At 24.2% G+C, this 15,707-nt stretch overlaps 1 protein-coding gene across 1 annotated transcript; it reads left to right on the forward strand.

Moving 5' to 3' along the window:
• The first annotated feature begins 5,732 nt into the window (after window positions 1–5,732).
• Window positions 5,733–7,021, forward strand: LOC124943088. Its single transcript, XM_047483646.1, has 3 exons — window positions 5,733–5,821; window positions 5,893–6,389; window positions 6,483–7,021. The coding sequence occupies exons 1-3, from the start codon at window positions 5,733–5,735 to the stop codon at window positions 7,019–7,021; spliced, it is 1,125 nt and encodes a 374-aa protein (XP_047339602.1).
• Window positions 7,022–15,707: the final 8,686 nt, after the last annotated feature.

A 15,707-nucleotide genomic window follows, 5' to 3' on the forward strand; every position in this document is an offset into this window, starting at 1 on the left:
AAACTCTTATTCATAGTGTCGATTTAATCAAAATTTATCCAAATTAAATTACATAGATCAATAAATACGATTGAAATTATCATCCATCTCATAAGGATTTAGTGGTTTTACACATTCAAACAATAAAATTGATGTTCGAAATTTCTCCTTTTATGTTCTTGTAGACAATTTCATTTTAAATGAAATAGATGAAAAAGTAGTAAAGAATGAAAAGTATAATATCAAAAGGCTAAGAGTTTAGTAACCTTCTCAATAAACATCTTATTATTTCAATTTCAAATCACCAAAATATAGAATAGTGACAAGAAAAATAAATAAATTTATTACCAAATGGAAAGACAAATACATATATAAATACCAAAATAAAGTAGATATTGAACATCAAGCAATATAACATTAAAGTTAAAATATGACAAAAAATAATAATAATAATAATAATAATAAAGTTAATAATAATAATAAAAATAAAGTATCCATTGTTTATGAATTTATTTGTACCACCTAAATAATTTGTCTAAAATTTTGTAAAATGAAACTCATTTGTTTTTTTTTTGTGTTGAAATTCTTATAATTCAATTTCCACAATATTTACATTAATTAGTTATGAATTATGGCTGAAATAAACTGAAGGGGTTAGTTTTGTTTGATGTTAATTATTTGGATAAATTATTAATATATATGAATGGAATGTTATAATAATATTTATTATCTGTTAATTTTATTTTCATTAATTAGTTATAAATTAGAATAAAACTAAATAATTTATTTTATGGATGTGAGGTTATTTTTCATCTTAAATAATTTTTATAATTAATATTAATATTTAATACAAATCTCAATAATTATAGATGACTTTTTAGATGAGAAGGGTTTATTTTAGTTGAATTTATTTATAAATAATCAAATTATTTAGATGAAATATTTAATAAAAAATATTAATATATATGGATGGTATGTTATATTTATTGAGTTTATTTTTACTAACATATTTTCTTTAAAAATAGGAGTATAAAAAATAAAAGTTGCACAATAAAATTAAATTTATAAAACACATTATTATTTCAATAAAAATAGGTGTATTAAACAAAATACTTGATTTTAATTATTCCAAGTTAGTGTATACATATGAATATATAAATGTAGAGCTAAACACAATTATCTTAAAATTAAAGTATTTTAAGTGAACAAACATTTAGAAATATAATAGATTGCATCCAAAAGTATAATGGCTTACAATGACTTAAAGTACCTGAAACAAACCAAATAAAATTAGAAATTAATGTAATAAAAAAATTAAAATATCTTTTAATAAATGAATTTTATGATAAAATGATCAAAATTTCACTAACTAATAATTTTTTTTATAATTAATATATAGGATAACTAAAACTCTTTTACAGTTTTTTATAATTAATATATATAATATTTTAGATGAGAATTATTAGGTTTACTTTTAAAATAATTAATAAAAAATATTTATATATATATATATATATATAAGTATATATATAAAAAAGTAACCGATAGAATAATTAATGATGAAACATTGTTAAGAAATGATGAATATATATATATATATGAAGATATTTTGGAGAGAGCTTGATGTACATATAATTAAAATATTATTTATTAAATATAATTTTATTATAAAATATCTTATTAGACTGTGTTATTAAATAATAAAAATAAATAATTAAATAAAAAATAATAATTTTTAATATTTTTTCTAAATTCACATAGACAAAAAATCTTCTGCTTTCTCTTTATTTCAAATCCTTGTCTTCCATTTTTTTTTTGCGGGCATTTGAAATACTCTTTACAGATTTTCCTATACATAGTCATCACATTATATAATTAATATATATGATAAGTGAGAATTATTAGGTTTACTATTAAAATAATTAATAAAAAAATATTAATATATATATATATATATATAAGTATATATATAAAAAAGTAACTAACATAGAATAATTAATGATGAATTTTGGTTAAGAATTAATATATATATATATATATTAATATATATATATATATATATATATATATATATATATATATATATATATATATATATATATATATATATATATATATATATATATATATATATATATAAAAAGAAAAAATATATATGATTATGAAGATATTTTGGGGAGAGTTTGATGTACATTTCCAACATTTATATACATATAATTAAAATAATAATATTATTTATTAAAATATAATTTTACTTATAATTTATTATAAATATCTTATTAGACTGTGTTATGAAATAATATAAATAAATAATTAAATAAAAAATAATGATTTTAAAATTTTTTTTTCTAAATTCACGGAGGCAAAGAATCTTTGGCTTTCTCTTGATTTTAAATCCTTGTCTTTTTTTGCTTCTCATTTTCTTTGCGGGCATTTAAAATCTCTTTACAGATTTTCCTATACATAACCATCACGTTATCATCTTAAAACAGTAGGTATCTAGCGAGAACAACAAATAGGATAACACCGCATGACCAAATAATAAATGATGATAGAATTAACAACTTGCTATGATTAAATTCAGACTAAATCACATTATTATTAATATAATATGAATATATTAAATAGGATAATGAAGACAAATATTATACAATAATGAGAATAATAAATTAATTAATTAAATAAATATTATAAAATAATGTGAATAATAAATAAATTAATTAAATGTTATAATAAATAATAATAATATTTGAAAAAAAATTAAAAAATAGTAAAAAATATTAGGCTAAGAATATAGAGATCATATGCATTTAATTTTTTATTTTATTTTATTAATGAGTCATAAAATTTAATCATTACTCATAATTTGACCCTATAGGATTCAAAAGAAGATCATAAAATATATATATATATATATATATATATATATATATATATATATATATATATATATAAAAAGATATTTTGGAGGGAGCTTAATGTACATATAATTAAAATATTATTTATTAAAATATAATTTTATTTATAATTTTATTATAAAATATCTTATTAGACTGTGTTATGAAATAATAAAAATAAATAATTAAATAAAAAATAATAATTTTTAATTTTTTTTCTAAATTCACATAGACAAAAAATCTTCAACTTTCTCTTTATTTCAAATCATTGCCTTCCATTTTTCTTGTGGGCATTTAAAATCTTATTTACAGATTTTCCTATACATAGCCATCACATTATATAATTAATATATGAAATGTGAAACTCTTATTATTTTTGCATTTTTTTATAATTAATATATATAATATTTTAGATGAGAATTATTAGATTTACTATTAAAATATTAATATATATATAAGTATATATATAAAAAAGTAACCGACATAAAATAATTAATGATGAATTTTTGTTAAGAATTAATGAAAATATATATATATATAAATAAATAAAGAGAAAATACATATGATGAAGATCATTTTGGAGAGAGCTTGATGTACATTCAAACATTTATATACATATAATTAAAATATTAATATTATTTATTAAAATATAATTTTATTTATAATTTATTATAAATATCTTATTAGACTGTGTTATGAAATAATATAAATAAATAATTAAATAAAAAAATAGTTATTTTTAAATTATTTTTTTTCTAAATTCACGGAGGCAAAAAATCTTTGGCTTTCTCTTGATTTCAAATCCTTATCTTTTTTCGGTTCCCATTTTTCTTGTGGGCATTTGAAATCCACTTTACAGATTTTTCTATACATAGCCATCACGTTATCATCTTAAAACAGTAGGTATCTAGCGATAAGAACAAATAGGATAACACGGCATGACCAAATAATAAATGATGATAGAATTAACAACCTGCTATGATTAAATTCAGACTAAATCACATTATTATTAATATAATATAAATATATTAAATAGGATAATTAAGACAAATATTATACAATAATGAGAATAATAAATTAATTAATTAAACAAATATTATAAAATAATGTGAATAATAAATAAATTAATTAAATGTTATAATAAATAATAATAATATTTCAACAAAAATTGGAAAATAGTAAAAAATATTAGGCTAAGAATATAGAGATCATATGCATTTAATTTTTTATTTTATTTTATTAATTAGTCATAAAATTTAATCATTACTCATACTTTGACCATATCGGATTCAAAAGAAGATCGATAAAATGCGTAGGATGTTATTGCAGCTGCCTGAAACGATCGGATTTAAAAGAAGATCGATGAAATGTGTATGACGTTGTTGCAGATGCATGAAACTATCAAATTCCTAATAAAAATTGCAAAATAGTTAACAACAGATTGTTGAAACATGACCTAATACAAATTCAATTATTAAAAACATTATATTGATAGAGAAATTGAGAAGATTACAAGTCGATACAGAGATAACACGCTTGGAGACCGATGATATTGTTGTAGCTGCCTGAAATGATCAAATTCCTGGAAAAAAATGCAAAAACACTGAACAACGAATTGTTAAAACATAACATAATGCAAATTCAATTATTGAAAGTATGATATTGATAGAGAAATTGAGAATATTATGAGTCGGTATGACTATTCTCTCTTCAATTGAACCTTGTTGATCTAAGATTATTTACAGGGGAAAATATTTGGGTGGAGAAGAAGATGAAAAGTCGGGTTGATTTAACATATTGGTTTAATTGTAGTTATATACGTTAATATAATCATTATTTAATATTAAATTAAATTAATAGATAATTATAATATGATAACTGAAAGTTTTTTAATTCTGGTATATTTTTATATTTAATATTTAATGTTAAATTAAATTAATATAAATATTTTTTTATAATTAATATAATATATTAACTAAAACTTTTATTCTTTTTATAGTTTTTTTATAAAAATTCAATTAATATATATAATATTTTAAAAGAGAATTATTAGATTTACTTTTAAGATAATTAATAAAAAAATATTAATATATATAAGTATATATATAAAGGAGTAACCGACCTAAAATAATTAATGATGAAACTTAATTAATAGAATTCATGAAAATATATATACGGTGAGGAAAAAAAACAATTCATAAATGAAGAGAGAGAAATATGAAAAAATACTTTGTGATATGAGAATCATTTTGGAGAGAGCGTGGTGTACACCCTCACCATTTTAAATTAAGCCTTATTAGATATATATAGATTATAAATACATCATTTATTTTGATATTATCTAGATTCCACTTAGTTTAGTATTATCCACAAATCACTCCAAATATGTCATTAATACACTACTTAAAATTTTTTACATTCCCAAAAATATAAATTTTATATTCAATTTTTATTTTAATAACAAAATATTATTTTTTTTTTCTTAGAATTCTTAATATTCAATCTCTATTTTTATTCTATTTTTTCTTTATTATGGTTTATTTTTTCAATATGTAAAAAAATAAGTAAGTAAGGGAGTAATATTTTTATTTGTATTTTTAATATTTCGATATTATTAACTTTAAAATTATTTATTAAAATTAGTTTCTTTTTCTTCCGTCTATAGTTTTATAAGTTTTTTAATCCAGTAATGGGTACAAGTAGATGATCAGATACCCGACGAATCATAGATAAAGATAAAGTCTATGTATGAAAGATTCTAGGCATATGGATATTCATTGTGATCTATAACCATTCCTATTAAGTTTGATTACTTACTCTACTGTTACCTGTTTTCACAACCTTGTTCTTTTCACTATGGAACACCCCATCCACAATCCAATCCAACCGCCACCTCCTTCCATCTCTGCTTCTCCTCTTCTGGAAATCGCAGCCAACTACCCATTGTACACCACCATACAACGCGGTTCAGCAAATATCTTCATTCCTGATGCCCAAATGCTCTTCCATGTGCTAGGTATCTGCGACCAGATGATGAATTATACCCACCATTTTCTACTTTCCTCCCCTGCTTGGCTCCCTATTGTCTCACAACTCTACATTTCCATTCTCTGGAATGTTGCTATCCTCCGAGTTGGTTCACAGTTCTCGCCCCTGCTCAACAACCTGATCAGCCACCTTCAAATAGACGAATGTATGATCCCTGGACCTCTTGTCCCCTTCTTTCAATCTCTCCCGCTATCAAAGGCCCTTTCCCCTGGATAGGTGATATCCTCCCTACTCTGCCGGATTTCTCTGCTGCATGGAACACTACTTCTTTCCACCCCATCAACGATATTGCAAGAATCCTCCCAATCCCAGCCATCATACTCGACCAACTCTACGCATTCTCCCAATTCCCAATCCATGCTAATCAAACCACCACATATGCTACATTTGAATGGTATAGATGCATCTTTTCTCAAGGTGTAGACTCCCACAATCTTCTCCTCCGCATGGGACCACAGCTATGTGGTTCACTATTCACAACGCAAGCCCAATTCGACGCTGCAAGAAACTATTGAAATGGCGCGTTCACTACTGGTTTCACGAGAATAAACTCTACAGGCACTGACCTCACAAGCTATTCTCAACTTCTCGGATTTGTGTCTCAAGATAATGTTGAACAAATTGAGTGGTTTCAACATATTGCAATGGTGATGCAAAAGTATGCTAGTTACTTTAATGAATCTGTTCCTTTGAAGTCTGTCTTGACAAATGGTATTGGGGCTGTTGCTATTGTGGGAAGACCGAATTCTGATTTTAATGTAAGTAATTGGATTTATCCTAATAATGCAATGATAGAACCATTTCTCACTGGAAGATTCAACCCTCGTCGTGAAATCCCTTCTGAATTAAGAGTGATTTTCAGTCATTCTTACCATGAATTTGAAGAAGTGGCTGAACAATATGCTGTCATAACCCACACAAACATGTGTTGGGGTTCTGTTTTTGAAATTCAAAATGGCTTTGTTGCCATCAATGAATCTGTTCTTCGTCAAGGGGACTACTGGAATATGGGGTCTTTTCGTTACTCACGTCCAGTTGGTCTCAAAATTCAGTTCTCCATGGTAATAGCTTCACGTTACCACCAAGAAGATGAATGATTTCTATTTACTTTTTTATATTTTGAACACTGTTTTGCCATCTTTAAGCTTACAACTTTTTCTGTCATCATCATAGTTTATCTCATCAGATTATATTTTCATTTGTTTAATCCCCTCAATTTCAATTATCCTTTTATCACCTTAGATCTACTTAGGGAATGACAACAGGTACATACATGTCTAAGTATAATACACATTCCCGAACTTAATTTGTATTTTAATATCCGACCCCACCTCGAATCTGTTGGGTATTTCTATTTGTATCCTCTCCCCGATTTGTCGGGCACTCGATGTAGCCATTCATCATCGGATAATGCAAGCAGGCAGTCTGAAAAATGAAAGATATGACAACTTCTTCCGCCTTTATCTTCGGTAGAGTTATTTCTTTAGAACTGTTAGAAGTCTCATACAAATACTGAACAAGGATTCGTTTGAACCCATACTCCAATCGATTTGATTCGATGGTTTATTTGAAAAAACAGAGACATGTATTCTTTCTAGATTATATTCTGCCGGGGTCCATTGTTTGCTTCGTATATGAATGATTAATCTTCATGAGAAGCCGCCGAGGAGAGATGCGGTTACGGTTACCAGACAATATTGTTAATGACAAAAACTTAGAATTTGTAATTTATTTCATTTTAATATTAATACAGTTGTGTATTAGGCTTCGAGTTTGACACATTCTCTGTCATCGAACTCGATCGGATAATCTTCTTCCTTTTTATCTTGATCCCAACCCCGATTTAAAATACCCGACCCGACCACTGGGTATTAGATTTATGGGTACCCATTGCGTCAATCCCTAAGTAAAAACAAGGCATTAATTCACAGTTTAACCATCTACAAAATATTTGTCTCCATATATAATAACACCTAATTATAAATAAAGAAAATTTCGCACCACTAATGCACGACTCATTATTTGAGTTTAAACGAATTGTTAACTCGCGAGTTGACCCGTTCACAAAATTTGTAACGGTTCACTTAGTTTAGAAAAAAAAACTATAGAAGTTTGAAAGTAATTACATGATTAACCCAATATTATAACCAAGGTTAAATACAACTTGAATATATGATGTAGTATTTTTTAAAACCTAAATTTGTTGTTGTATAAAATAAATTATACATCATTTCACACTCATAGTATTCTAATATATTTTGTTCAATCAAAACTAAAATAAACCAACCCCAAAGATTTGGACCATAAACACTTTAATTAATGTGTTTTTAATAAATATACTCGTATATTATCTAATATACAAAAATATATGTACATATATATAATTAGTATAAATTTTAAAAAAATGGGTGTATTTTATTATTTTGAGGTACATATTAATGTACATATTTTAATTGGAATGGAAAGGATAGTAGGTTCAATTTCAATAATGGCAGGCATGCAGGCTACCATTGATGACTGACTTGTGGTCCGTAACAATGAAGAATTCAACACAAAAATCTCACCTTACGGCTGACTACGTTTTCAACCGGAACCAAAATGTTTGTACAAGATAATAATATAAAATGTGATAATATTAAATATTATTTTATTTTATAATGTCAATAATTTCTATATAATAGATATATCCTATTAATTCAATAAATAATTTAATACATTTTCACTATTCTAACATGGTATTAAAATTAAAGTTTTGTTCTTAAGTTACAAAATCTAGTCTTTCGTTATTTTAGATATTGACAAAAAAATTTAATAATATTATAATAATTATTAGGGAAATAATATATAAAACACCCGTTACAAAGTAATTTCAAAAGTGTCTTAGTTGGAATGTTCATGTAAAAAAAAATAATAATAATATCTATATTTTATTTACTCTCTCTTTCTACTAAACATCTTCGTTATTACTTATTTTCTCTATCTTTAAAAAAATAATGTCAGAGTATTAAAAGTGTTTTAAAATATGATTATAAAGAATATTTACCCTAATAGTATTCTTGTTTTTTATAATCTAATGTTTGAACTTTTTTTTTTGATGGGTTCAAAAGATTTTGAGTGTTATTATATTTTTTTCTATTTTTGCATTAACTTAATGTTTTTTTGTCATTACATTTTGTATGGTCCTTTCTATGAATACAAGTGTGCAAGTGATGTTCTATTTTTTACATTAGCATGTATTTTGTCATTACATTTTGTATTTTCTTTTCTTTGAATTAAGTGTGCAACTAATGAAAAACATTTAGTTTAAAACATTATTACTTATACATACTAACAAGTAAATTAAGTACACTAACTAGTTTGCTCATGTGGGATGGTTAATGTATCATTAAATTTTGATAATTCATACATGACAAAGCATAAAAATAAATAAATAAATTTAATCATGTTATGTTTTTATTACTTTAATCTTGAATTAAATTCTATATAAAATGAAAAACCACTTATATTTGTTGTTAGGTTTTTAAAAGAAAAATATTTAGGCTATTTTGGTTAGGGATTTTAACCTAATTGAAATTAGAATTATGATTTAATTATATGATTCATTTATTTAATAATTTAAAATAAAAACTAAGATAAATACAATTAAGGTAGAGAGATAAATTTTAAAAAAAAAATTAAAGTAGAGAGATAAATTAAAAAAAAATTAAGAGATAATAATTTGACTTGATATTATTTTTAATTTTTTTTTTACATGAATTCCCATATAAGGCGCTGTATCATGACGCTCTACAAAGGTGCTTTGTCATTGTTATATTTTTTAATAATATATTTTGTTTCAAATACTTATGTTGATGCTCTTATTTATTTATTTATTTATTTTTTATTAAGTAATTATATTCTGTGTTTTAGTTTTAGTTGTTGTTTTATTTCATAATCAATGTTAATAATTTTATAATTTTATTGATCTTAATTCAATAATTATTGTTATATTTTTTAATAATATATTTTGTTTCAAATACTTATGTTGATGCTCTTTTATATATTTATATATATATATATATATATATATATATATATATATATTTTTGTTAAGTAATCATATTTTGTGTTTTAGTTTTAATTGTTGTTTTATTTCAGTAGTCAATGCTAATAATTTTATAATTTGATTGATCTTAATTCAATAATATGTGTTTCTTTACTTGTTATAATTAAATTAACACACTTTCATCATAGGATGAGTTTCTTTTCAGATATTGTTTCACTCTAGCATTCTATGCCAATGAAATTGTACATTCTTTAATGGTTTTATTTTATGCAACAAATTGTTATCCCGTCATTAGATGGATCTCAAGACTCACGAATAACTTCAGAATTTATTTGGTTATTGTTTCACCCCAACCTTCAATGTCCATGATTTCTGGTGTATATAATATATTACGTAGATAAAGAGTACGTTGAAAACTCGCGATTTTGGAAGTGTCAATATAGTGAATATTTAAAAGTGTACCATTATCAACTTTAATTGTTTCTATACTTGTATAAAAACATTGACTTTTAGGTTATTAAGATCGAATGTTATATGATCGATAACACCATAATCAGGATATTAGGCTGGATCAACAATGTTAGATTATGTTGTTAGAAAAGCAATATGCATGATTTGGTAAAGATGTATTTTGGGAGCATTATGACCCTGTACATTACAAATCTGGCACACAGTGGGTTAAAATTAGTTTTACGATTGATGGCAAAGTACACAATGAACTATTATATTGTCTAGAAAATAAATCTATTTTCTGAACGAACTGTATTTTTTGGAATCAGATTGAGATCAGGTCACTTGATTTTTGTTAGATGAGGAATGGGATATGTTAAGAGTAATTGTTAGTGAGACCTGATGTGTTAATCATTTGAAAAAATCTTGATGTTGCCTTATACGTGATCAATAACCCTGCTACTGCTCCCATGTCCCTCTCTCCTTCCATTTCTATTGCCGCAAGAAATTCACTTAAGAGAAGACATATGAATTTTTCCATTTGATATTTAGCCGAATTTTATTATTAAATAATATGATGATCAATTCGTCGAACGAAATGAGTTAAGAATGCATATCATTGTTTCATATTCCTTAGAAATCCATTTAAGAGATGTGGTTGAAGATCTTGATATGATAGATCATGTCTAAAGGACATAAAGAATGAACTATGTTTTTGAGTTCTTAGATAAATTCTGCAATGGCAAAAGTCTTTATGAACATTGAAGTTGATTACGCAATTGTAAAAGTCTGTTTTTGGATTGGATTGTGTGGCCTAAGTCTTTTTATAATCATGAAAAGTTTTTGTAAAGAAGAACCTCTAGTACATTGTTGTCGGATCTGGTTCGAGAGCGCAGAGAAGAGTCATGCGAGTGCTCTTTGATCTTTAATTGACCATGGTTTGTAATTAGGATTGATGATTTTGTTTTCTACCAACTCCTCCTCTTGTCTCCCCTTCTCCTTTTCTCGAAATCTCAGGTAATTATACGCTGTTCACCAAATATCTTCATCCTCCATGCCCAAATGCTCTTCCATGTACTAGGTTTTGTGTTTGATTATTTATGTTTAAAGGGTCTAAGACATAAAGTAGTGTTTCCAAACATAATAAAGTGCTTAGAAATAGCTTTTTCCGGGAAAATCCAGTTATCATTTAAAGTTACATATATATATATAGTCTTCAATTATTGAATGATCAGTAATTGATGAAAATATATTGCTGGTTATTCCAAAAAAAATCATGAAGGCTAGATATATGTTGGTAGAACAACTAAATTAAGTACATGTATAAAATACAAGGAACAATCATAAAAACATTAATACAATTTTCAAACCATTACAAGTAAGCAAAACATAAATTATAATAATAATGCAAATGTTCATAAATCAAACCAATAATAATAATAATAATAATAATAATAATGCATATGTTCATAAATCAAATCAAATCAAAGTACTTTGTCCATCGCCACCATATTGAGTATCATAAAAAAAATTCTCCTTACTCACAACAAACAAATGTGACACCAAATCAAGCTCCGGAATTTTGGATCCACTTCAGGACACAAGAATTCCATTACATGTGAATGATGTTGTAAACTAATAAGATCTTTTATATTTATGGACAAACTTTTAAACTTAAAACACTCATTGAATTTCAAAGTGTATAAGTTCAAAAGATCACAAATACTATCTAATAATGTTGTTATCTATGTACTATCAGAAACGTTTTAAGCATCTAAGATATTTTAGATATCCCACGTAAAATAAATTTCGATATTTCACATCAAGGCTAACTTCAAGGATATGTAAAGACAAAAATTCCTTCAAAATCTTCTCTTTGATATTTTCATAATTTCTTATATTGAGCATTAGTGCAACCCTCCAATTTTCTTAAATTGATGTTTTGTTTAACCGATCATCAACAATTACGGTTACACGATGAATTTCACGCCGATCACTTAATTTGCGGTTACATGAATGTTATACCATTAATGCTAAGAAATCAAGTAATTGACGTGAAATTCATCATGTAACTTTAATTGTTGATGATAATTAAACAAAACATCAATTTGCACTCTTAAGAACATTAGAGAGGTTACAATCAATAATCCTCAATGAAAGAAAGTATGGAAATATCACAAAGAAACCATTGCTTTCTTTATTGAAGCCTGCACCCACCATACTCAGATAACATCTACATATATTTGGTTATTAAGAACCTTGGATATCTATAGATCTTATATAGGTCTACTAAATTAGTGGTATCCAAAGAAAAAACAGAAAAGAAAAAAACATTGTTTTCTTTATTAAAGCCTGCCCACAATGTGCTTTCTTTATTAAAGAGTCTTTATATTTTTGAGCTCTTATATATTTTTTTATAATTAGTGTATTACAAGAAAAAGAAAGTAAATTTGGATCTAATTTTATTTCCACCAAAATAAATGGAACTATTTTTTTTTTTATCAAAAATAGATAAATATGTGCCGCATAAGTTGCTATAATAACTTGATAAAAAAAATTATTACGAACAAAAGCTTAAATAAATGAGTATCAGAAAATTTAATAAATAAATCGAAATAAAACTCTAAATATGCTATCAAACTTGTCAAAAATAATTAGTTATACCAATAAATTGAATAAACTAACCATATTTTATATAAAAATAAAAATAAATTATAGTGGAACTTCAATTTGGTCTTGGCGGAACCTTTTAAATGTAAAGTAACTATTCGGTCAAACAAAGTAATATTAAAGAAAAAGTGAGACATGCAATAATTAATTTTATTTTCTTTTTTTTCTAATTAACCAATTTCTCTAATAATAAAAGGGTAATAATGTCACTAATTAGAACAATAAAGTTATATAATATACAATCAACTAATTTTTATTAGAATGATAACTATTAAAATAAATGATTTTTTTTATTATTTTAGGGAAAATGAAACTTTATTTGATATTCAATTTTCCGTATATATTTAACAACTTTTTATTAACAATTTTACGTTTACTCTTTTTTTAATATGTTTTTTCATTTATTTTCCTTGTATCACAATTTCTTTCTAATTACAATCTGTTTAAAATACATCTATTGATTTACAAGGGAAATGATGTCAAATTTTACTTTGTCAAATTGTAGTGTTTTTGTTAATGTTAGATAGTTAATGTTTAAAATAGTGATTAATTTGTTATAATATGTATAGATTTTAGCTATAAAAATTCATTATTTGAATAAAAAATCATTTAAAATATAAATATATAATAAAAATATATATACTTTTTTAATTAATAATTAAAATAATATAATTAAATGATAATTATGTGAGAATATCTCAAAATAACCAAACCAACCTCGGCTATTAAAAATAGTAAGATTTGAATTAAATATATTGTAATTTTGAACCTAAGATATTGTAGTATAGTGATTTTAGATAAAAACTTAAAATTTTTGTTTTGGTTATGGGTTCAAACCTCACCTAAACTTATTTTTTTATTAAATTTTTTAACTCAACCTAGGGCAACAAAAAAATATCGAGCATTTTTCTAACGGGGCTGGGGCAGCCCAAACTCGGGGCCGGCTCTGCCAAAGAGATGGATTGAAATTATTTTAAATAACTATTATTTAATATATATATATATATATATATATCTAATTACGTTTAATTTAAAATGTTGAATGTGTACATCAAGGTCTCTCAAAAATGTTCTCTACAAAATGATCTTCATTATCATAAAGTATTTTCTCATATTTCTCTCTCTTCATTTATCTTTATTAATTAATTGTTTTTCCTTCCCTCACCATATATATATATATTTTCGTGAATTCTATTAATGAAGTTTCATCATTAATTATTTTATATCGGTTACTCCTTAATATATATATATATATATATTTATATTATTTTATTAATTATATCAACGTATATAACTACAATTAAATCAAACTCGATTTTTCATCTTCTTCTCCACTCAAATATTTTCTCCTATAAATAATCTTAAATCAACAAAGTTCCATTAATATTTTCTCCTATAAATAATCTTAGATCAACAAGGTTCAATTGAAGAGAGAATAGTGATATTTTCATATGAACTCATAATATTCTCAATTTCTCTATTAATATCATGTTTTCAATAATTGAATTTGCATTATGTTATGTTTTAACAATTCGTTGTTCACTCTTTGCATTTTTTCCATGAATTTGATCGTTTCAGGCAGCTACAACAACATCATCGGTCTCCAAGTGTGTTATCTCTGTATCGACTCGTAATCTTATCAATTTCTCTATCAATATAATGTTTTCAATAATTGAATTTGTATTATGTTATGTTTCAACAATCTGTTGTTCACTATTTTGCAATTTTTCTCAGAAATTTGATCGTTTCAGGTAACTGCAACAACGTCATACGCATTTCATCGGTCTTCTTTTGAATCCGATCGTTTTAGACAGCTGCAATAACATCCTACGCATTTCATCGACCTTCTTTTGAATCCGATATGGTCAAAGTATGAGTAATGATTAAATTTTATGACTAATTAATAAAATAAAATAAAAAGTTAAATGCATATGATCTCTATATTCTTAATCTAATATTTTTTACTATTTTCTATTTTTTTTTGAAATATTATTATTATTTATTATAACGTTTAATTAATTTATTTATTATTCACATTATTTTATTATATTTATCTTGATTATCCTATTTAATATATTCATATTATATTAATTATAATATGATTTAGTCTGAATTTAATCATCGCCATTTTTTTAAAAAAAAAAATTAATTATTTATTTTTATTATTTCATAACACACTCTCCAAAATGATTCTCATCATCATAGATATTTTCTTTTTTTTACATTCTTAACGTTTCATCATTAATTATTTTATGTCATATATATTAATTTTTTTTATTAATTATTTTAAAAGTAAATCTAATAATTCTCATCTAAAATATTATATATATTAATTATAAAAAACTGTAAAAATAATAAGAGTTATCATATTACATTAATTATAAAAAAAATCAGTGAAATTTTGATCATTCTATCAGAAAATTAGTTTATAAAAAGATTTTTTGATTTTTTTATTATATTAATTCCTAATTTTGTATATATTTTCATCAATTCTTAAAGTTTTCATCGTTAATTATTCTATGTCGGTTACTCTTCTATATATATACTTTTATATATATATATATATTAATATTTTTTTATTAATTATTTTAAAAGTAAAGTTTAATATTAATTATAAA

This window comes from Impatiens glandulifera, chromosome 6 (genome assembly GCF_907164915.1).
Source record: "Impatiens glandulifera chromosome 6, dImpGla2.1, whole genome shotgun sequence".
Classification (NCBI taxonomy): Eukaryota; Viridiplantae; Streptophyta; class Magnoliopsida; order Ericales; family Balsaminaceae; genus Impatiens; species Impatiens glandulifera.

Excerpts from the sequence above, each read along its gene's own strand:
- LOC124943088 (XM_047483646.1), top strand. The coding sequence starts at position 5,733 with ATGGAACACCCCATCCACAATCCAATCCAACCGCCACCTCCTTCCATC. Across the intron at positions 5,822-5,892 it reads ATCGCAGCCAACTACCCATT|GTATCTGCGACCAGATGATG; the intron begins GTACACCACCAT and ends TCCATGTGCTAG. Across the intron at positions 6,390-6,482 it reads CATGGGACCACAGCTATGTG|GCACTGACCTCACAAGCTAT; the intron begins GTTCACTATTCA and ends TAAACTCTACAG.